Genomic DNA, 24,913 nt, shown 5'->3' with positions numbered 1-24,913 from the left:
TGAATGTTCCAAGGATGAAAAAGGCTCACTAAAGAAAGCAGTGTCTTGTCATGACAAATTTAATGAGTTAATTAACAGGGCCTTTACACTTACGCAAATAGAAAGCTAAGCATATATAAGTTAAATTTTTAATTTTCTATTTTTTAAAGTGAATTTATTAGATTAACAGTTAGTCCCTACCTATATTTACCATCTCAAGTAGAGACTGAGATAGATATCCATGACAGTTCTTCCTGAGTTACAAATGTATCCACTGAGCCCATATTATGGTTTTAGTGATAAAAAGGCACTTCCAGCCCACATTCTTCAAATGTGGTAAAACACACATTTTGCAACCAGCATCTCAAGTAATGTTCAAGTAATATTCTTTCCTAACTCTTTAAGGAGTTTGACTATTGGACATGAGAGTGATATAATCATATTTTTGTGTTAGAAAGATGGCAAAAGTTGGAGAAGGGACTATCAGGATAGGGAAGAGAAGGAGTAATTCTGATTACTAGAACACTGACCAGATGGCTGCTGCAAAAGCCCACTCCAGAGATAATATAATCCTATTTTTGTGTCTAGCGGGAGAGAGGAGAAATGGAAGAGGGAAGTGAATTAGTATAAGGAACTGATGTAATTTGATGATTGATTTGGCATGGGACTGAAGATGAGTGAAAAACAAAGGATGAGTTGCTGCTTGATGGATATGTGAATTGTGGTGCCTTTCACCAAGAAAAGAAACCTAGTAGGGAGAGCAGGTTTAGGCTGGGCTAAAAGGGGGAAACCTCAGTTTCTGAGATAGTAATATGGAACTGGCTGTAGGACACCCAAGATGTATACATTTGAATCGGAAACTCAGAAGGGAAGCCTGGGCTAGAGATTTCAACATGGAATTCGCCAACATTAAGATCATATATAAAGCTGTGGAGGTACAGGAAACCATTTAGGAAAAACTGCAAAGTGAAAAAAGAAGAAGAGAATCAAGACCAGAACACAACAGAACATCATCATTTAAAAGATAAGTCAAAAGAAAATAAACCACAGAGAAAATTGTGGGGTAGTAGCCAGAGAGACAAGAAGTGAGCCAGGAGCTATTTCTCATGGAAACAAACAAAGGAAACTCAAAGAGGGCAAAATGGCCAGTACTGTCCAGGGCCACAAAGCAATCGAGTAAGATGCAATTTGAGAGGGTCCAGTGGATTTGATAGCTAGTATTTTTAAGAATAGTCTCAGGGAAGAAGTGGCAATAGGGGAAAGATTGCAGTTGGGAAAGAAATGTGTGGGAGGAGAGGAAGTAGAGTCAGTGAATAAAGACAACTTTTCCTTAGCTTGGCTGGATAAAGGAGGAATATCTTGTGGTGATGTGAAGAATTCACAGAGGTAAAGTGAAGTGTTTGTTTCTTATGGAAACAGTAACTTGGGCTGAGGAAGAAAACAAAGAATGAGAGATTTAAGGGCAAAGAGTGAAGTAAGCAGAATATAAGTAATAAAGCAACACATGGAAGAAAGGGGGTAATCGATGGAGTAAAATTACTGAGAATTCAGATGAAATTAATAGCACAGGTTCAGAGAGTGGAGAGAAGGTAAGGATGGGTATAACTGAAGATGAGCTTGTGGGTTAAGAAAATGTATTTTCTTAAGAGAACTCACACCTAATGACTGCTGTTTTATCAGTGAAATAAGAAACAAGGTCATCTGATTATAGGGGAGCAGAGAGGAATCTCAGATTGAAGAAAGTGGTAAACATTTTTAATAGGTGTGGAGAAGGACAATGCAAGAGAAGGCTGACTACACAAAAAAGAGTGATGAGATTGTAGAAAAGCAGAGGGGGATACAGCTGAGATTTCATACCAATTGTTTGTAATGTCCAGAGTCAGTAAAATTGACAGCAATTTTCTCCAGCTATGTTAATTAACCTGAGAATAGGAATAGAAAATACAAATGGTCATATACATAAATAGGGATTTGTGGGGCCCAGGTATCAGTAATGCTATTAGGGGCAATTAGAGTGAAGCCGTTGGAATGAAGCACCTTGGAGTTCAGGGTGATAAAAATGAAGCCAAGACGAAACCATCTGGAGAAAAGGAAGGAGTCACGGATTGGAACTATATTCTTTTTTTTTTTTTTTTTTTTTTTTTTTTTTTTTTTTTTTTTTGAGACAGAGTCTTACTCTGTTGCATAGGCTGGAGTGCAGTGGTGCCATCTTAGCTCATTGCAACCTCTGCCTCCCAGGCTTAAGCAATTCTCCCACCTCAACCTCCTGAGTAGCTGGGATTATAGGTGTGCAGTACCATGCCAGGCTAATTTTTTGTATTAGGTCGGTGCAAAAGTAATTGTGGCTTTTACCATTCGTTTTATGGCAAACACCATAATTACTTTTGCACCAACCTAATATTTTTAGGAGAGACGGCATTTTGCCCTATTGCCCAGGCTGGTCTGGAACTCCTGACTTCAAGTGATCCATCTGCCTCAGCTTCCCAAAGTGCTGAGATTATAGGCATGAGCCATGGTACCCAGCCCTAGAACTAATTCTCTTTTGTATGTGTACCGTAGAACCAATTAAATGCCCTCATAACCCAGAATTGAAGTGTTGATTTACTGCCAATTTAATGGAAAACATATTACCCTCCAGAAGCAACGAATGAATTGTATGAGTCTACTATGAATGGATAGTGCTATACTCAAGTTTCCCAATTCTCCATTTTCTGCCACAGGAGCAGCATAAACATAAGGCTAAAGCCTATGCTAGTGATGTGTGAAGCTTTAAATCAGGGCAAATATTCAAGAGAAAAGAATAATTCACAAAATAATCCTTTTCTCTTTTTCATTGTAAAGTGAGCATCTGCTTGTTCCATGTTCACTGTTTCTTCTTTCTTGTTTTCAGAAACCCTGTCAATGAAGACAATCAAGATGGTGTCATGCACTCTGATGGTAAAGGACAAAAACATATTTTATTTATTTATTTGTAAACTCAGGTACAGAAGTTTGAGCTATTCATTCTTATAGGTTCATTAATAGGTCATTATTATCATTGGTCTGTGCAGGGCCCCTCTCTTGTTTCATTTGTTTATTCCCTCTTATCCTCATAACTCACTTCCTTTCTCCTCCTTCCTTACTACAGACAAATATTCAAACATATTTAATGTGTATGCGTGTTTGCACAAATTCTTCACATATTGTGACGTGTATGCATCTATTTAGTTCACAGAAAGCATATATTATAGGTTTCTCTAGTATTTTTGTACAATCGGGATAATGTGGTTTTGGGGCCCATTCATATCACTATGTGTGTGTGTAGTCTGTTGCTGTTAACGACTGCACAGTACTCCATGGTAGGCATCCATATTTCACTTGCCTCAAACTCACTGGTACCACAAACAACAATGCAATGCACCTTCTTGTATACATCCCCATGCGGACATCTCAGAGACTTACCTTTAAGATATATATCCCGCAGTGGAATGGTTGCTCAGAGCTATGGAATACTTAGATTGACCGAGTATGACTGGCATGCTCTCCAGAAGAGGTTGACCGAGTATGACTGGCATGCTCTCCAGAAGAGATGCATCTCTCTACACTCTCATCAATCGGTCCTGTTATTCAGTTTTCCATTTTTCTCTTATGTGTATCAAATTATATCTCCTTTGAATTTCTATATCTCTGCTTACTCTTGAGTTTGAGCACTTTATTTGCTTATAAGCCTTTGTGGTTTCTTCTTCTGTAAGTTGCCAGTTTCTACCTTTTGACCATTTTTTTCTTGGAAGTGGTATATTTTTCTAGTTGACTTGTAGGAGTTCCTTTATATTTCAGACATTAATGTCATGTCAATTTCCAACACTGCAAATATCTTCTCCCATTCGGTCAGTTATCTATTAACTTAGCCCATGCTGTCCTTCATTGAATGTAAATAAATTTTGATATAATCAAATGTATTAATTTTGCCTTGTCATTTATGCTATTAAGAAGTCCTTTTTCCTGGAAAATAAGAATATTCTCATTTTTTTCCTGTAGACTTTATCACATGAATATATTTAGGTCTTTGATCTCTTTGCAGTTCCCTTTGAGGAGTTAGTAGAAATCCAGGATTGCCTCATGCATGGAGCCAGTTTTCTCTTTGCTGTCCTCTAAACAATCCATCATTTTCTCATTAATTTAGAGTGCTACCTTTATATTATATCAGCTCTATGTGTGTGTATGTGTATATTATGGGCCTGTTTATGTACATTTCTGTATGTCACTGAATTTTCTGCTCTATTACATTGGTCTATTTGCCTGTTCTTATACAAACACCACACTGTTTTTATTATTAATATTATTATATTATTCCTCTTAATATTGGATTGTGTTTCAATATTCAGTAATTAGTTTTGATATTACACTGAACTCTTGAGTATTAATTTTTTTAAATCCAATTAACTTGATTTGTTTGATACATAAAAACAAATCCTTGGGAACTAATAAGTAAAAAGGTGTGAAACAGTGACCTTTTTTATACCTTGTTCCATACAAGCGCATAAAGGTAATAGTGTATTAATTATTTATTGGCCTTTGCATTATTTGATGAAAGCCAATTAAATGATTTTATAATTAAGTCACCATCATCAAATAAAAGCCATAGTAAAGATCTAAAGTACATATTTTATTTTCTATTTCTGTATCTTTGATAAAGCATTAAGTTCTGTTAGATTATGAACTATTTTGAATATCATTATATTATATCCAATAATCTTACATTAAAGTGCTTCCTTATTACAAATTTATTAAAATTTTTTTTTTTTAATATTTTAGGTGCTGGAAACCTAGATGAGGTCAGATTTTTCTCTCTTCTTATATTATACTGATATAATTAGAATATTTCACAAGTATTATGATTCACTCCATATTGGTACAAACCAAACAGATGAAAATTCTTATGAGTAATGATAGTTTTCCATTTCTAATCTTATTTCATCTAAAATGCTTAAGACGTTACACACCAATCATCACACTGACTCATTATAATGCTGTAGTGCTGAACATAAACTTAAGTCTGACTACACGTCTGATTTATATAGCAAGATAGAAAAGGAAATCTTTTTGTTTTTGCTTTCCCAGTCTATTTCTAAGGAGAAAAAAAATATTTTAAACAAGCCAAACTTACATACAATGCAAGTTGTTTTACTGAGTATTTGAATTATTCTTTCAAAAATAATTCATAGTATGGTTCCTTTAAGTATTTATTCCTCTGGACCATTTAATACGTGGTTCAAATTATAAAAAATTTACATTCTTGCCTTTATTTTAAGTCTAAGCAATGTAATATATGTGTGTTAACTTTTTAAATAACAAAAATTAATCATTATCAATATTTTTCTTTACAGGAACAAGAGAGTGAAGGAGAAACATATGAAGACATGTATGAATTACACTTTTTACCATGGCAGTTTTCTTCAAAGATGAATACAATGTTTTGTATGAGGGATAGTAGATACATAACAACACTAGGAGGGAAGCTTGATTTTTTTCAAATGACTGTCATATAACTTTTATTTCAATTTAAAGGACCAAAAATTATTTAGTTCTCTAAGAGTTCTACGAAGAACTCTGTTAAAAAGCTGTTGTATGAGAGGCCAGAGACGTGCCTATGAGATAAACCACAGTCAGGAAATCAAAGACAGAAATCTGATTTCTTACTCTTAGTGTATCCTTGTGCAGATGAGTTCATTTACATTACGCCTTCTTCACCTGAACAGAGCTCCACCCACAGGGGTGCTATGAAAAATAATTTATCATGGCGCCCAGATGCCAAAGTGTCAGCTGCTAAAGTGGAAAGATGTTAAAAAAAGAAGTTTCTTGGAAAAGAAATTTCTTGGAAAGTGGGTGAAAGTAGAAATGAATATATTATCTTACTTTATCATATGTTGATCTCAGATACCTTAATTTTCTCTACCCGGTGTTTATTCAACTAACTCTGACTCAAGTTTCAGAGCCAAGGTTTGCATGTGTACCTGTGAATGCACAGGCACATGTGCATACGAAAGAGAGAAAAAGAGACAAATTCTATTTATGCGAACATACAGCAAGAATGGGGCCTTTATAAATGGTAGCTTCCACTTGTTGGCACAAGTTGTCAGGGAAAGCAGAGCCTTTAGAAGATATCCTCAGCTGTGTGCCTCCTACTGGTTTTAAAAATAATCTCACACATTCTGGATTTTGAGAACCTTTGCCTTTTTACCTTTATCTGTACTTCAGATACCACCTTTTCTGCTATGAGTAGAAACTTCTAGGTAGGGAGTTCTGACACATCAACACCTGCAGATGCGAAAACAACCTAACAATTTTTATTCACAGAGAAGCATCCAAAGAAAGAGAGAAGAAAAGAGAAAAGGAGGAAAAGAAGAGGTTAGAGCTGGAGAAAAAGGAACAGAAAGAGAAAGAAAAGAAAGAACAAGAAATAAAGAAGAAATTTAAAGTAAGGGCTTGCTTGCTAATGGGTGAAAGAATAACATCTTTTTATACCTTTCACACAAAAGGGGTACCATTCTTGAAACCTTACATAGTTGAAGAATTACTCATTGTTTTCTAAAGAGTAATTATCTTCATAAAAGTACTTTTTTGTCCAATACACCATCTTATCCCTTAACTAATATAATAAAATTTTAAAAAATATGGTGGTTCATAATTAGTGGGCACCCAGGAAATTTATGTGGATTGAGTGAATGAATATTTACTTTTGCAAACCCATCGTGGCTCTCCCCATAATGCATTTCATATTAGCCTGCTTATACTATGAATTAGCATCACACACATAAATATCCCTATGGTATGTATTATAGTGGGGTATTGGACACAGGTGTCTCCAGGGTGAACCAGACCTGTCTCAGAATAAGATTTCCATGAGCTACTCTAATTGCTAGTATCTAAACATGAGTTACATTATTGCCTTTATTTTAAGTCTGTGTACATGCTGACTTCTGATACCTGCTGTTTCTCATCCCTCTTTGTCTATGTGGATTCTGACCCCTGTATTCTCTGATCTCTGGTAATTGTGTGTCTTCTACCATTACTACCACCAGTAAACGCTACACTCATGGGCTATTTTCTCCTGGCTACACTATCTTTGATGACATGGCTCATCTGGCATGGGTCTGGCATGTCAGACATATTTAGGGTGATTATCTGAATTACAAAATTATTCTTTCAAAAAGAATTCACAGTATGCTTTCTTTAAATATTTATTTCTCTGGAGCATTTAATATGTGGCTCAAATTTTTAAAAAATGATTTATATATAACTTCCCAGAATATTTATTGTATTAAAGCAAAGGTTCAAAGCATGGTGCAAGGAAAACATATAGCATTAAGTCAGTTAGACGAACTGATTCAAATTCCAGTGGTACATACAAGTTATGTAATCTTGGGCTTATCACTTAACTTTTCTGAGCCACTGATGCTTAATCTTTTAAGGGAGAATAAATGATACTACTCCAGAAAGTGTGTTACGGAACTAAAATAATGCATAGCAGGCACTGTATCATAAGATTCTCATTTGATTTTGAAAAAGCTCGCTATATATAAGTAAAATTATGATTACAGTATTAATATTAGAACATTTTACTTACACAGAATGCATGACTACCAATGTTTATATTTTCAAGGGAAAAAATAATTTCAGTTAATTTATGAAAAATCTATATAGCATACTTTCCATGGAGAGCTTGTTTGTAGATTTAAAGGAATTATGTGAAGTTTTTCCATATGTTTCTTTTGGAGAAATCAGCTTTACATTATTTCACTCATTCATTCAAATAATATTTTCAGTGAGAAAAGATAGGGTATGGAAATCATACCATTAAATATGAACTTAAAAGTCTGTCAAGACTAGGACTTCACCACCTATATTCCTTTCACAAGATGATAATACATAATAGGTAAAAAAAAAAAAAAAAATTAAATAAATATGAGAACTGAGCCTCATCAGCATCATGGCATATCATAATTTAACTTACATTCTTTTCTTTATTTCTTAGTGGTACATGATAATGATATATGTTTATAATTAATGTCATCATAAATTCAATAAATCAAAGGTAGAGCTTCTTCAAAAGTCGTAATGCATATTTGCATATTTGCATATCAAAAGATTCAAGAAATTCTGTTGAAAAGACACCAATTTAGGATTAGAAAATTAAGAATATGGGATTCATGGTCTAACCAAGATCATTACCCTTCTATCAATAAGCCACCATACTATTCAGAATATTAATTTTAAAGACCTCATGTAACATTTGCTTGCTATTTTTTGATTTGCAAGCTCATTTCTGAAATTTTGTCTTGTTTACAGCAGGTAATGTCTGCTTCAATTTTACAAACAATGAAAGGGGAAAAAACTCCATCTTCCAAATGGAATCCTGGCATATTCCATAAAGACATGTAGCACACAGCATGGATTGTTGTACATAAGTGCTATTCAGTTATTGGGGGCTGCCTTTACAGGCCTCTTGCAGAATTCCTAGGCCAACAGATCCCTGCCTCACTCTCCTGACCCCATGCACATATTCACCTGTCCTTAACGGGTCCTGCTTGGCCCCTGTAATTTTTTCCTAACCCCTCCTGTAAGAAAAGCATTCACCCTCAATTTCTTTTCTTTTTTTTTCTTTTTTTTTTTTTTTTGAGACGGGGTCTTGCTCTGTCGCCCAGACTGGAGTGCAGTAGCTGGATCTCAGCTCACTGCAAGCTCTGCCTCCCGGGTTTATGCCATTCTCCTGCCTCAGCCTCCCGAGTAGCTGGGACTACAGGCACCCGCCACCTCGCCCGGCTAGTTTTTTGTATTTTTTAGTAGAGACGGGGTTTCACCGCGTTAGCCAGGATGGTCTCGATCTCCTGACCTTGTGATCCGCCCGTCTCGGCCTCCCAAAGTGCTGGGATTACAGGCTTGAGCCACTGCGCCCAGCCCCCAATTTCTAGTTAAACCCTGTAAATGTTGGTTATAGGTAGGTTCACAAGTTGTAGATTTAGTATCTTTCAAAATTGCATTCCTTGAAGATTTTCTAAATTATAAGGAAATCTTTTCTGATTATTGTTTTCTCTTTGCAGCTAACAGGCCCTATTCAAGTCATCCATCTTGCAAAAGCTTGTTGTGATGTCAAAGGAGGAAAGAATGAACTGAGCTTCAAGCAAGGAGAGCAAATTGAAATCATCCGTATCACAGACAACCCAGAAGGAAAATGGCTGGGCAGAACAGCCAGGGGTTCATGTGAGTGCAAATTTTTCTATGGCTTCAAAGTGTTTTCTTTGTGAGGCAATATTCAATGTGCATGTTCCTCCAGAACTCCTCATAGGCACCAAGTTAGGAGTACTTTACAGAGTGGACAAAGGGAGGAAAATGTTAAATGGCAGGTATAGTTCCGTCTTCACCTCATCTGTTATCTTCATTGTGGGAAACAATGTAAAGTTTTATATTATTCCAGGAGGAACAAACAGCATTAGGTTTTTCATTGATGTTAAAAAGAAAAAATGCTTCATGTGAATCACTTTAGAATATTTAAAATAGAAGGTAGGCTTACATTAAACTACAACAGGATTAGACTTTGACAGAGTACAGTAAAATGTGGGTCTACCTGGGAGGTCTACAAATCAGAACTACAAGAAAATAAATCAGGGGAAAGTTTAAAGAGCAAATGTGCAATTGATATTTTATTCACAACTTTAAAATATTTAAACTACAGTTGCCTGAACATAAACCTTTCCCTTTTTGGTAGATGGCTATATTAAAACAACTGCTGTAGAGATTGACTATGATTCTTTGAAACTGAAAAAAGACTCTCTTGGTGCCCCGTCAAGACCTATTGAAGATGACCAAGAAGTATATGATGATGTTGCAGAGCAGGATAATATTAGCAGGTACGTGCAAGTGCATATTGTAGAACAGATCAAACTGTCTCCTTGTCAGAAATTTTGTATATTAAGATCCTAGAATTTTACCCTCCATAACTCCTACTGCTCTCTATCACTAAACTAAATGACCACTTAAAATAACCCCAACATGAGTGAAAGGTCATTTGAAACTCTATAGTCTTTCTTTTGATTATATGCATCAAATGCTACTTGAAATATAGTGGGCCATTTGCCAGATCTTGTAAAATGTGTTGTCATTCTAAAACACTTTTATAATGTTCATTATGACTTGATTTTAGGGATATGCCTAATAGAAATATGATTTGGTAAAATATGAAGCATAAAATATAAAATTTAGCCCATTTTTTCTCATAGATCTCTGATTCTAAATATATTTGTTATTTTTTGAAGATATGACAAAAAATAATTTTTATGGTAACCTCAGTTTGCTCTTTAAAAGTAAAAACTCTGTTTTTTTTTAATGATCCCTAGGTATCAATTAAGGGTCTAACTTTCCATGGCCCATTTCACTAGATTAAAATGATCTTCACTTCAAGAATTATGGGAACACCTTCCTGGTATAGAGGAACAGAATAGAACATCTTTTCTGGAGGACCAATGAGAAGAGATTGGCCATGCCTCCCTTGTACCTCTCCTTCTCTTCTTTCCTTTCTCAGTCTTCTGCTTCCTTTCTCTCTCCATCTCTCCTCTTCTTCTTCTTGTTCCAGCTCTTATTTTTGTCATTCTTTTGTCTCTTTTGTACTTTTCTGTTCCCTTTCTCCTTTCATTCTTTCTTTCCTCCAATACTTCCATTTTCAGTTAAAGCCATAATCCCCTCAAGTTGAAAGGAAAAAAGAAGGAAAATCTCTAGTCCAGTTCAGAATTTTTATTTTTTTTGATGACTCCCTTGTAAAACTAGGAAACCCCCATTGTGATCCTAAAATACACAACCTGTGCTAGCTCTTCACCTGGGTAAAACTGTGTCTGCATTCTTCAAAACTCAAATTCCAAAGGAAGCAATCTTCACTGTCAGCCATTTCTAAAACACCAAATTAGTAATACACTGAAAAAGCACATGAAGAATTAAATATTCCTCTTATGATCTTTTATATCAGAGTATCAATTAAACTTGTTATGCCACGTTCTAGCAGTTTTGTCTTTCTAAAATGAATTATAGTCTGCTATGGCTTCTTACCATGTTCTAAACATAAATTATGCAACATATACCAAAATATACAATGCATACACTAGAGTTTGGAGATCATTAATTGACTTTAGTCAAACATCAACCTAGTGTGAATCTGTAAATGCCAGTTTTCGGGTCAGATGAAGTTCCAAATTGTCATATTCTATAACTTCCAGAATTTTCATAAGTATGTCAAGTATATTACCAATGTATATACTTTGCATGTGCCTTTTGTTTGTTTTTCAAAAAGCACATTTCCTTAATTTTTGGTGAAAGAATTCCAGTTACATTAATGAACGCGTATTTACACTGTTGTGCATACTCAAGAAAAAATAATAAAACCAGGAAAAAAATGATATTCTTAAAATGAAACTTTGTTTAACCATATTGGGTGACTATTTCCCAAAACTAGCATTATCACCTTTTCCCATTTTATTGAATCCATACATACCATAACTCTAAAATCCTGCTCTACTTTAGTAAACATGTAACAAAAAAAGAATCTTATATTTAGTAAAAGCAGGAAGTTAGAAGAGTTGTATGGTTTTAATGCTCAGTATCTTAAATGAGTATAGCTCCACAGTATTTACTAGCATCTAGCCCTCCTTATGCACCCTTAATAAGAAAATTAAAGAAGAAGCCATTTCTATACATGTTTTATTTTTGAAACTGCAGCTGCTGCTGGCAGAGATCTCATAACAGAACATGCTTTGTTCTTAGAAAAAGGGAAGATGCTGAGTGTAGCCGGCAGCTTGCCCTGGCAAGAAGAGACAGAGAAGGCATCATCTTCTCCCTCCTGCTCATGACTCCTGACTCAGGCACTCTACTGGCTCTTTCCTGATTCCCTAGAGTGAAGAGCAATGGCTGTGAGTGCTTCAAACTCAGGGAGCAGACTTGAGGCTTCAAAGCACAGCCCCTGACAGCTGCCCTTCTCTTTTTCTTCTCCACTAAAGCAGTATCTACAGCGAATATGAAACATTGAAGAAAAGGGAATTGCAAACGCAAATACCCCTCTACCATTTCATAGCAAACCTTCTTCCTTTCATATATACATCTCTCTCCCTCTCCTCTCCTGTCATGCCCTGCTCCTTCTACCTCTTCTTCACTTCGTCAAATATTATACATTCTAAACGACCATTTTAGGAAATTGAATAATTGCTCTAGACATGAAATAAAACAGGAGCTTTGCTCCTTATTCCAACAACCCTGTTCTTTGGAAATTGGTATAAAAATCCAAGATGAAAAGTATCTGCCAAGAGTGGCAGCCAAGCAGAATGCAGCTCTTCGCATAATTCCAACTGCCTGCTTCATGCATCAAGCTCAGAGGGAAGAGTCAGGAAAAATAAATGTCAAAATGGTACATAAGCAAGCGAGAGTGTACTGCAACTTCTTCAAAAAGCAGTTCCTTATTCATATAGGAAGACATTTACAGCATGTTTTCCTACAGAGTTCCTGACAGCAACTTTATGTTTTTATTTCAAATTTAACAGGAGATCTGCATCAGATCAATTTCTTTCACTTACTTTTAACGTTAGGAAATCAGATATGAGTACTATATAATTGTCCTCTAAGACACTAACATTAAACTGTTATCTGTTGCTGGCAGATTAACCAACGTGGAAAACTGGGGGTATAGTGAGTGCAGCTAGATGTAAAAGTGGGTGTAGTCAAGTCACTTAATTTCTCAGAGCCTGGTTTCTTTTCTGTATAATGAAGGAATTGAAGAGATGACTTCTGGGATTTTTTCCATTCTCACAGTCTACATTTCCTTTGATCTCACAGAAATCACATTTTAGTGGGAGATATAGGCAGGAAAAGAGACAATTATAACATAAATGCTAAAATAGAGAAAATATATAATGATATGAAACTAAATAAGAAACATAGGCAATCTGGATTTAGAGAGTCAGCAGTCATACCAAATAAAAGCCCCCTGAATGAGAATTCAAGTTTTTGAGTTCTCCCTTTAAAGAAAAATGACTGCTATTAGACTAAGAGTAAAATGCTATGGTCAAAATATATTGAAAGATAATTTAATTTAACACAATGATAATTGTGCTATGTGACTCATGGAATAATAATACCCTTGGGGCTTGTTTTAATGGTCCATCTAGTGAATGATGTAATAATGTATCATCTGAAAACAACCTCATAGAAAAATATCAAAAGCAAACAATATCATCATTTTGTATATCATATGTAGCATTATAATTAACTTAATTCTTGTTTTTGTTTGTTTTTTTGCCTTGTAATTACCCATCTCTGATGATAAGAAAGGTTTTTTCCTCTTCATATACAACATTCTAAGAACTTTCAACTGGAATGTTATTTCTCTTTTGAATAACTGATCAGAATATGTACCTGTCTTCTTCCTAGCTAAGTAATTCATAGATTAACTTCGTATTTCTGGGTTTTTTTTCTAGCCACAGTCAGAGTGGAAGTGGAGGTAAGCCACACACTTCTTAAAATGATGTTTTACAATTGATACATATATTGGCATGTATTTATGGAGAACATGTGTTATTTTGTTACATGCATAGAATGTGTATTGTTCAAGTCAGTGTATTTAGGCTATCCATCATCATGAGCATTTATCATTTTTATGTGTTGAGAACATTTCGAGTTCTCATTTCTGGCTATTTTGAAATGTATAATGTATTGTTGTTAATTATAGTCACCCTACTCTACTATTAAGCATTAGAACTTATTCCTTCCATCTAACCGTATGCTTGTACCCATTCACCAATCTCTCTTCATGTCCCTCAAACACATTTTTACATCCCTTTCAGCCTCTGGTAACAATCACTACTCTCTACTTCCATGAAATAAACTTTTTTAGCTCCCACATATGTGTGAGTACATGCAGTATTTGTCTTTCTATATCTGACTTATTCCACTTAATATGACCTCCAGCTTCATCCATGTTGCTGCAAATGACATGATTTCATTCTTTTTTATGACCAAAGAGTATTTCATGGTGTATAGACCAAATTTTCTTTATCCATTCATCCAATGATAATTAGGTTGATTCTATATCTTTGCTACTGTGAATAGTGCTGCAATAAACTTGGGGGTGCAGATATCCATTTAATATACTGATTCCCTTTCGTTCAGAAAAATATCCAGTAGTGAGATTGCTGGATTGCATGATAGTTCTATTTTTAGTTTTTTTTGAAAAATCTCCATAATGTTTTCCATAATGACTGTATGAATATATATTCCCACCGACAGTATGAGTTTCTGTTTTTCCACATCCTCGCCAGCATCTGTTATTATTTTTCTTTTTGGTAACAGCCATTCTAATTGGGGTAAGATAATATCTCATTGTGGTTTTGATTTGCATTTCCCTGATGATTAGTGATGTTGAGCATTTTATCATATACCTGTTGGCCATTTGTATGTCTTCTTTTGAGAAATGTCTTTTTAGATCCTTTGCCTGCCTTTATATGGGATTGTTTGGGAATTTTGCTGTTGAGTTGAGTTTTTGTATATTCTGAATATTCATCCCTTTGGGGATGAATAGTTTGCAAATGTTTTCTCCCATTCAACAAGTTGTCTCTTCACTCTGTTGATTGTTTGCTTTGCCGTACAGAAGCTTTTAGTTTAATATAATCCCATTTGTCTATTTTTGTTTTTGTTGCCTGTGCTTTTGGGGTATTAGTCATGAAATCTCTACCTAGACCAATATCTTAGAATGTTTTCTCTATGTTTTCTTATAGTTGTTTTATACTTTTAGGTCTTATGCTTAAATCCTTAATCCATCTTGAGTTGGTTTTTGTATATGGTGAGACATGGGGCCTAGTTTTATTCTTTTACATATGGATATCCAGTTTTCTCAGCACCACTTACTGATGAGGGTGTTTTTTTCCCCAGTGTATGCTCTTGGTGCCTTTTTCTAAAATCAGTTGGCTATAAATATGTGGCTTTATTTCTGGGTTCTCTATTCTGTTTCATTGGTTTTTGTTTCTGTTTTTATACCAACGGTGTGCTGTTTCGGTTACAACAGCCTGTAATATAATTTGAAGTCAAGGAGTGTGATGCTTCCAGCTTTATTCTTTTTGCTCAGGATTGCTTTGGCTATTAATGCTCTTTTTTATTGCATACAAATTTAAGGGGTTTTTTTCCTATTCTGTGAAAAATGATATTGGTATTTTGATAGGGATTACATTAAATTTGTAAATTGATTTGGGTAGTATGGTCCTTTTAACGATATTAATTATACTAATATGTGAGCATGGGAAACCATGCACTTTTATGAGTAACTTCTTCATAAGTCTCCATCATGTTTGTGTATATTAATGAAAAAAATGCTTTAGTTTACAAATAATGAGAGAGATCTTAATATGATGGAAAGAACACTAACTTGAGAGTCAATAAACTGGATTCTAGAGCTGGCCACCAAGTGACTCTGAGTAAACCACTTCTTCCTTTTAAGTTTGTTACAGATCATATGGTGACTCCACTCCAGTGTGTTCAGGACAGTCTTGATTTATGCCAGTCATCAGAGCACAATTAAAAACAACATTCTCCTTCACTTTCAGAAGTGTTTTTGTTTAGATGATAACCTGTCTAGTCACCTTGACTATAACTCAATGGCCCCTATATTTCCCAGCACCAAAATAAGGGATTTGATCTAACACCTTGCAGTGCAAAAGTTCTCATACTAAAAGTCGAATTTCAAGGTCATTCTACATATTTTTTACACATAGAAACTACTCAATAAACAATTGTTAAGTAAATATCTGTCAAATAGCAAGTCTTCTGAGGAGCGTAGAATAACAAATGAAACTGCAAACAGTTTAACTTTCAAAAATGTGTATTTAAAAAGTCACTTTTCACTTCTTTCTGTTTCAACTACCATCAATATTTACAAATTCACCTTTCATCCCACTGCTTTTCTTCACTTGTGTCCTGATCAGTATCTTTTCCTAAATGTCTCCTGACCATTAACTAGTTAGCTAGATTTATATCACCTCCTCACTTCTTTTTCCACAATAAATATTTAACTCCATCTCCTATTTAAGTTTACTTTTTCCAATGTTTTTGTACCCTCATTCCTTTCAACTGAAGTCCACAGTGCCTCTTAGCCCTCATTTTGTTATTGTAATTTCACCCCTAAGAATTCTTTATAAAATGATCAACAAAGTAAGTAATTATGGGATAGTAGGAAAATAGTGTTTTTTTATTTAAATGGCTTATATGAAAGTGAAATGTTCTCTGCAGTTAAATAAGGAAGATTTATAATGAAAACCTGAGTGATCATTACATAACCAAATTATAAAATTAACAGAAGGTTTTCCTCCAATCCAAATGAAGGGATATTCCCTCCACCACCAGATGATGACATTTATGATGGGATTGAAGAGGAAGATGCTGATGATGGGTAAGAATAATCAGTGAACTGCTTTTTGCAAATTATTATATATACATTGAAATTTAGTTTTGATTTCCAGTTAAAATAAAAAGCAGAAAATAGTGTCCTTTCTTACATTACCCCAAATGATTTGAATGTTTAATTAACAACAGTTGTAAACCGGGAAGTGTAATTGCACCACACTTCAAACAAAATGTTTGATTGTTTGGAAGAACCTCAATAACTATAGCAAAACAAGTGAAATGAAAAAAAAAAAAAAGATAAATTACAGGTGTTGAGGATATTTTTAAGCCTTTTCTAATAAAGTCTTTATTGATCAATAATTTACTTTTACAACAGTCCCTGAAGAGTTTATCAGTTGCATGGCTATCCCTTGTGTAATAACATGATTATAATATAGGAAACCCAAATAAATTGAGACCTATGCTACCTATGGCAGAACCAGAATTGAATACTTAATCTTTTAGCTTAACAATAAATATCTGCTCATTTATAATAATTATAACAATTTATAAAAATAAAAATACTTTAGGTCAGTAAGAAAATAAATTTGCTTTTTCCATTTTAAATGGCATATTTAAAAGTTTAAGGTTTCTTTCTTTTTTCTTTTTTTTTTTTTTTTTTTTTGAGACTTGAGTTTTGCTCTGGTTGCCCAGGCTAGAATGCAATGGCACGATCTCGGCTCACCGCAACCTCCACCTCCCAGGTTCAAACGATTCTCCTGCCTCAGCCTCCCAAGTAGTTGGGTTTACAGGCATGCGCCATCACACCTGGCTTATTTTGTATTTTTAGTAGAGATGGGTTTTCTCCATGTTGGTCAGGCTGGTCTCGAACTTCTGATCTTGGGTGATCTGCCTGCCCTAGCCTCCCAAAGTGCTGGGATTATAGATGTAAGCCAACATGCCCAGTCTAAGATTTCTTAATTACTTCATTTTAATCATAAATAAAGCAAAATTGATGCTCAAGCTTTTTTTTTTTTTTTGAGACCAGGTCTCACTCTGTTGCCCAGGCTAGAGTGCAGTGGTAGGATCATAGCTCACTGTAGCCTCAAACTCCCAGGTTCAAGCAATCCTCCCACCTCAGCCTCTGAGCAGCTGGGACCACAGGTGTGCACCACTGCACCCAGCTAATGTTTTTTTATTTTTAGTAGAGATGAGGTCTCACTATGTTGCCCAAGCTTGTTTCAAACTCCTGGGCTTAAGCAGTCCTCCCACCTTGGCTTCCCAAAGTGCCAGGATCACAGGTGTGAGCCACTGCACCCAGTTGTTTAAAACTTAATCCTTAGGGACTTGCTTCACATTTTAAAAAGTGGGAGAATTCTCATTTAATAGAAAAAAAAGATCAAGTTCATAGAAGCGGTATTCAATCACCACGATCTATAAACTTAATAACACTATTTTGTCCAATAAAATGAGTTGTTTACTGCCTGAATTACTAATGTGGTATAATTATAAGGAATCTGAATGTCCACACAATGTCTTCACTTGCCACTGATTATTACATTCTGATCAATGCCTGCATGCTCCAAAGCTCCACACTACAGGTTCAAGAGAAGAGTAATACGTGGTCCTGGGGGATTTTGAAGATGTTAAAGGGAAAAGATGACAAAAAGAAAAGTATACGAGAGAAACCTAAAGTCTCTGAGTCAGACAATAATGAAGGTTCATCGTAAGAGTCAATCAACCAAATCCAGTGTACAATAACTACACTAATATGTATTTAATCAAATGCTACTAATATTCTATAAGCAATAACCAAATTCTGATAGACTTAAATCACCTTAATGCAATTTTCTATTAATCACCTTAGCCCGGTTTATGTGTCACCTTTATGGTCATGCGTTATATAAAAGAAGGCCAAGTACTCAGAAATCATCCTGCAGTTCAAAGATATATTTTACTTTCTTCACAAAAATGTGCAAAAACACACATGTACACATAAGTGCACACATACCCTCTCACGCTCATGCACACAGTCATACACAAACACTAACACACCCATTTAGTAGGACCTTTTAAAATACAGCATTACATCTGAAAACTCACAATTCCAATGCCACATTTTACTACAGAGTATTTTATATTGAATACTCTTCAAAATATACACTCTTTTTTAATAGTTTGAAATAAAGAACATAATTTTGAATTTTTTTCTAAATACAATAATTAAAGACTTTTAACTCTGTTATGCTATAATGATATATTAATAATTTTCCCTGTACTAAAAGTATTCTAAATAACTTAAGTTTGTCCAAGTAAAATCTAAGGCATAACTTTTATCATTCCATTCCAAAAATAACCCTTTAGTATACATTCCACATATATGAATTTGAAAAATCTTAATCATATTCCCTGATACAAGAAAATCTTTCTGTTTTATATTTACCTCATGAATTCACCACATTTAGCTTAAGTCTTTATAAGATGTTAATTCCATATAGCATTCCCAATTGGGTTGTAAAACCCCAAAGCAACAAGTCAATACACAGTACACTTGAAATTCTAGGAAAACACAACAAACCTTCTCTTCTCTTGAGCAGCATTACTCAAATATAACCCTTACTGAAAAATGAGAGGGTTTTTTTTTCTGCTTCAATTACATACTATCCAAATCTGATTTGGGATCATTTGAATTAATGATCCCTCACACTCTATTCTAACCAGTCATTTCTGTCCTGTGCACCATTCTTTCCGTGGGGTGTGTGTGTGTGTGTGGTGTGTATTTAGAAGTCATATTTCAGAAAATAGAAGCATGGGTCTTCTTATGTTGCAGCTAAATGCCACCTAATCCTGATTTCAGATCACTTTAATTAATAAGCTGTCACTCCCCGGTTTAAGTAAATATTCCTCTTATTCACCATTTTCCTTTTTGGGAATATATATGCACATATTGGGAAACATGGTCATATTCCTATGACCTCTGTTAATTTTGAGTCTGTATTTCTACTCTTTAAATAAGCAGTTTGGAGGCAGAGATATGTATGTCACAATGCCTCCAAAATACTGAATCCTTTTCATTTACTCTGGTGTGATATTATACCCAAACCTCATATAACAAATCTGGAAATTTTGATCCAATGGCTGTGGGCAAAATAAACCAATTGAGTATCTTGACTCTGCAAGTTTTGGCAAACATTTGGGGTTCAAAAATTGTCTTGCTAAGTTCCAAATTGATAAACAGAAACGGACTTAGCGGAGAAATGGAGGATGAGAAAGAAATAATGGTCAACAGATGAAGTAACCTAATATGCCTCCAGGCTGTTGCCTCTTTATACTCTCCTACATAACTGAATCAATTTCTGTGTTCATGTTAGTCTGATTATAATTGTGTTGTCACTTTCTTTGTAGTTTCCCTGCTCCTCCTAAACAATTGGGTAAGTAACAAAAACTAATAGTATGTTCTACATGTTCATTTCTTGCAGTGTGGTAGTGCGAAAGCATTGGATATAGTCACAGTAACTGCATTAAAGTCCTGACTCTGAAAATAATAAATTATGTAACCTTGAGCAAGTAACTTTACCATGGGTGGCCACAGGTGCTCAATGATAAAATAGCAAGATGAGAAAAATAAAAAAGATTGATAGTTTTTAAACTGTTCTTCCAGGAGCCACTATTGGGTTAGGGATAAGTGGGAAGGGATGAGCACCCATTTTCCCTGTGTCCCCCAGCCCCAATTCAGTCCAAGCCTGATACATGAGACTTCGGCATAAGGATATCTAAAAACATGCCAGATTACATGCCAGTAATGCTCTTCTAAATCTAATTTCTTTGAATATTTAAATGGACAGTTTATATTGTATTTGGAAAATGTTAAATATAACAGCTTCTTTATACAATTTCAATCAGTTACTGTTTTTTCCCTGCTGAGACAGATCTTTAGATGTTTTTAAAATTTACTTTGAACAAAATAAAATGTTGTCTTAAGAATATTCAGGGACTTTCAAAAAGTTTGTTTATTTTAACTTATAAGTATATTAAAAGAAAAACCAACACACAGGTAATCTATTCGTCTGTAGACCCTGTATCTGACATTAGAGCTTTCTTTTCAGTTATGTGAAAATATGTAAGGGATAAACTCAAACTGATCAGTGCCTGATAATAAGCTTGTATTCCAATCTATAATATTTTTTAAGTATTCAAACAATTAACTCTTCAAAAAGTAGGTGTAAAATGGAACAAAAGTAATCAATTCTGTTAAAAATAAGGTTTTGTTAGAATTGCTTGTTGTTCTTAAATATGTTTTAAGTGCATGTGCACGGAGTAGTAGCTTTTGACCCTTCTAGATGATATTTTTCAAAGTATTTATGTTTCATACAGCTAAGCAAGTTTCATCGTGTGAAATTAATTAACCTGAGTACACACGAGGGTGGAGGATATGGAGGGGGGGAATTTATAAAGGAAATCAATTCCTTGCCACTACCAGAGAGCATTTAAACTTTTTACGGTAATGACTCCTTAAAATACTTGCAATTTCTTCAACTCAATCTCTTCAGCTTCATTGGCTGTAGAGCAATTAATAGTTGCAGAGAGTAAGCATTCTTCCTTAATTTTTAATTTATTTTATTATATTTTGTTTTGTTTTATTTTTGACACGGAGTCTCGCACTCTCGCCCAGGCTGGAGTGCAGTGGCGCAGTCTGGGCTCACAGCAAGCTCCGCCTCCCGGGTTCACGCCATTCTCCTGCCTCAGCCTCCTGAGTAGCTGGGACTACAGGCGCCCGTCACCATGCCCGGCTAATTTTTTGTAATTTTAGTAGAGACGGGGTTTCACCGTGTTAGCCAGGATGGTCTCAATCTCCTAACCTTGTGATCCGCCCACGCTGACCATGGTACTGGTACCAAAACAGAGATATAGACCAATGGAACAGAACAGAGTCCTCAGAAATAATACCACACATCTACAGCCATCTGATCTTTGACAAACCTGAGAGAAACAAGAAATGGGGAAAGGATTCCCTATTTAATAAATGGTGCTGGGAAAATTGGCTAGCCATAAGTAGAAAGCTGAAACTGGATCCTTTCCTTACTCCTTATACGAAAATTAATTCAAGATGGATTAGAGACTTAAATGTTAGACCTAATACCATAAAAATCCTAGAGGAAAACCTAGGTAGTAACATTCAGGACATAGGCAAGGGCAAAGACTTCATGTCGAAAACACCAAAAGCAACGGCAGCAAAAGCCAAAATTGACAAATGGGATCTCATTAAACTAAAGAGCTTCTGCACAGCAAAAGAAACTACCATCAGAGTGAACAGGCAACCTACAGAATGGGAGAAAATTTTTGCAATCTACTCATCTGACAAAGGCCTAATATCCAGAACCTACAAAGAACTCAAACAAATTTACAAGAAAAAAACAAACAACCCCATCAAAAAGTGGGCAAAGGATATGAACAGACATTTCTCAAAAGAAGACATTCATACAGCCAACAGACACATGAAAAAATGCTCATCATCACTGGCCATCAGAGAAATGCAAATCAAAACCACAATGAGATACCATCTCACACCAGTTAGAATGGCAATCATTAAAAAGTCAGGAAACAACAGGTGCTGGAGAGGATGTGGAGAAATAGGAACACTTTTACACTGTTGGTGGGATTGTAAACTAGTTCAACCATTATGGAAAACAGTATGGCGATTCCTCAAGGATCTAGAACTAGATGTACCATATGACCCAGCCATCCCATTACTGGGTATATACCCAAAGGATTATAAATTATGCTGCTATAAAGACACATGCACACGTATGTTTATTGCGGCACTATTCACAATAGCAAAGACTTGGAATCAACCCAAATGTCCATCAGTGACAGATTGGATTAAGAAAATGTGGCACATATACACAATGGAATACTATGCAGCCATAAAAAAGGATGAGTTTGTGTCCTTTGTAGGGACATGGATGCAGCTGGAAACCATCATTCTTAGCAAACTATCACAAGAACAGAAAACCAAACACCGCATGTTCTCACTCATAGGTGGGAACTGAACAATGAGATCACTTGGACTCGGGAAGGGGAACATCACACACCGGGGCCTATCATGGGGCGGGGGGAGGGGGGAGGGATTGCATTGGGAGTTATACCTGATGTAAATGACGAGTTGATGGGTGCTGACGAGTTGATGGGTGCAGCACAGCAACATGGCACAAGTATACATATGTAACAAACCTGCACGTTATGCACATGTACCCTAGAACTTAAAGTATAATAATAATAAATAAATTAAAAAAAAAAAAAAAGAAGTCTAGAAGGGAGAAAAAGCTCTAATGATTGGAAAAGCCATTGAACCAGTTAAGGTCACGACAACTTTTCTGCCAATACTGTTTCTCAGTACATGTAACAGAAGTATTTAGTTAAAAGAAATAATCTTTCCATTTAAAGGTGGTGCCACTCCTAATATCACTGTAAGGCAAAAGGTAATGGGAAACAGATCAGTGAGGCGAAGGAAAGGAGGAAGGAAGGCAGGAGGGAGACATTTAAATAGGATGATATATATTATCACAGCACCCTAAATCCCATAAGAATCTCAATTTCTATCTCCACTTCATCCTGCCAATGGCCAGTAATGTTGATTTGTTTATCAGCAATTTGCCACTTCTGACATTCATTGCACTTGTAGATCTTCAGATAGTCATAGCCACTGTTCCATGAGTTTTCTTCCAGATAACAATGATTATCATTGTGGTCACTGGTTTTTTGAGGATAATTTAACCCATGGCAAGTAATAACCTCTCCCCTTTCAGAAGCAGACAATGCTTCCAGGAGAAATGTACCGAGACACTAGGAAAACTTTTATTGTCCTTGAAGCAATCTTTATATTAAAAACGTCATTGAATGCTCATATCAAAATCTAAACTAACAGTGCTTCAACCTTTGATATTTTGTCTTTTGTTAGACATGGGAGATGAAGTTTACGATGATGTGGATACCTCTGATTTCCCTATTTCATCAGCAGAGATGAGGTAATTAAAATGCTTTCATTACAATGAAGTAATGAAAACGAGAATACTCAAGAAAATTCAACTGAAATAAAAAGCCAGTGGGATTGTGTGTCTACTGTGTGTGATCCTGTTGGCTCTGATCTCCTCTCTAACGCTGTGTTTCCTTCCGATCTCAGCTCTACCTCCCTGCGAGATTTGAGAGTAGGTACCCCCAATCCTTTGTCCCAACCTCCATCCCTTTCTCCCCTCATTCTCTTCAATCCCCCTGGTTCTGCTCCTTGTTTCCTGATTAACCTTGGGCCTGTGACTCACTGATGTCTGGTTTATTTATTCATTCATTCACTGGGGAAACATGTTTAAGATCTTGGTCACAACTAGTCTCCACTGATTCTTCTCCTTTCTTTATTTGTACTGTTTTCCCCAAACCTTTTTTTCTTGAATATACTTCTTAGCTTACATCTCAGCCCTCACCCATCTTGTTCAAGCCACCTCTGTCTTCTACAAGATAGTTTCCTTTATGAAAAAAAGAAAAAAAAAAGATTTATTTGTAAAAGGACTTTTAGGTAGGTTACATTCAAATGTTAAAAAATTAATTTTAGGCTAAAATTGTATAAAATCAGTTAATATCAAGTAATACAAAAGGAGTGTCTTTTGGATTTTTTTTTTTTTTTGAAATAGAAAATAACATGGTAGGATGCTTTCTCATAATCCAATAAATACATGAAATGATTTGATACATACTGGGTATAAAAGCAAGAACACCTATCTAGCTTTTTCAGGAAAAAAGAAAGATGACTCAAAAGATCTTGTATTTGAATAAAGGATGAAAGTAACATAAATGGAATGCAGTAAGTGGTGTCTTCTGAGTTGTACTGGTAAAAATGCATTGGTAAACGCTAAGTATTAATTTTTGCCAAAATTGTTAAACTAATTTTATGGAACTAGAGAGAGTATCAAGATCAAAGACTCTGAAGGGAAAATATGCCATCATTCATATATGAAGATCAAGTTCCACAGGCAACACAAATAACAAACATGAAAAGAGAATCGTTGCCCTTTTTTTAATTCTCCGTGAAACAAAAATGGAATCTTCAGTAATACGTTCAAGTTTTACTATTTCTCACCAGTGGTATTTCAATCCTTTACAGTTGTTAATGCTTTTTTTTGTTTTTGTTTTTGTTTTGTTTTGTTTTGTTTTTGCTTTATATTACTGTAGAAATGCCATCACATTCCATAAAATCACTCTAGGAACCCAGAGTCACACACTGGCTGTATTCTTCAAACAAAATAAACCCCAGCTGACTAAGCTTTATGGGATATGGACAATTTTCTTCCCCATTTTGCTTATTTTCAGAGTTTAAAGCAAGTTTGTGTTCTCCAATGTCGTATTCTATTTTTAAATAAATTTCAATAAATTTTTTAAAAGATACCTTGTAGGGCATTTCTAAGTTTCATGTATATTCTGATTGCCCCAGAGAGTTCATCTGGGACAGTATTTCCACAAATGCCCAGACTACCACAGGCAGGCAGTACTGCGGGCATTCGCA

At 35.3% G+C, this 24,913-nt stretch overlaps 1 protein-coding gene across 6 annotated transcripts in view; it reads left to right on the top strand.

The window, feature by feature from the left end:
• Positions 1-24,913, top strand: part of FYB1 (FYN binding protein 1) — a 163,380-nt gene that overhangs the window by 120,968 nt on the left and 17,499 nt on the right. For 3 of the 6 annotated variants that reach the window (XM_050793414.1, XM_050793415.1, XM_050793416.1), the window contains 10 exons: positions 2,870-2,916; positions 4,774-4,793; positions 5,346-5,380; positions 6,316-6,436; positions 9,060-9,219; positions 9,725-9,866; positions 13,470-13,492; positions 16,363-16,429; positions 19,768-19,793; positions 23,321-23,387. In XM_050793414.1, coding sequence (XP_050649371.1) covers positions 2,870-2,916; positions 4,774-4,793; positions 5,346-5,380; positions 6,316-6,436; positions 9,060-9,219; positions 9,725-9,866; positions 13,470-13,492; positions 16,363-16,429; positions 19,768-19,793; positions 23,321-23,387 — 708 coding nt within the window. Of the gene's footprint in view, positions 1-2,869; positions 2,917-4,773; positions 4,794-5,345; positions 5,381-6,315; positions 6,437-9,059; positions 9,220-9,724; positions 9,867-13,469; positions 13,493-16,362; positions 16,430-17,950; positions 18,089-19,767; positions 19,794-23,320; positions 23,388-24,913 lie in introns of all 6 variants that reach the window. The other 3 variants (XM_050793412.1, XM_050793413.1, XM_050793417.1) reach the window with 2 other exon arrangements.

This window comes from Macaca thibetana, chromosome 6, assembly GCF_024542745.1.
Source record: "Macaca thibetana thibetana isolate TM-01 chromosome 6, ASM2454274v1, whole genome shotgun sequence".
Taxonomy (NCBI): Eukaryota; Metazoa; Chordata; class Mammalia; order Primates; family Cercopithecidae; genus Macaca; species Macaca thibetana.
The sequence above is the reverse complement of the archived record's forward strand: the minus strand, read 5'-3'. Positions and strand labels throughout refer to the sequence as shown.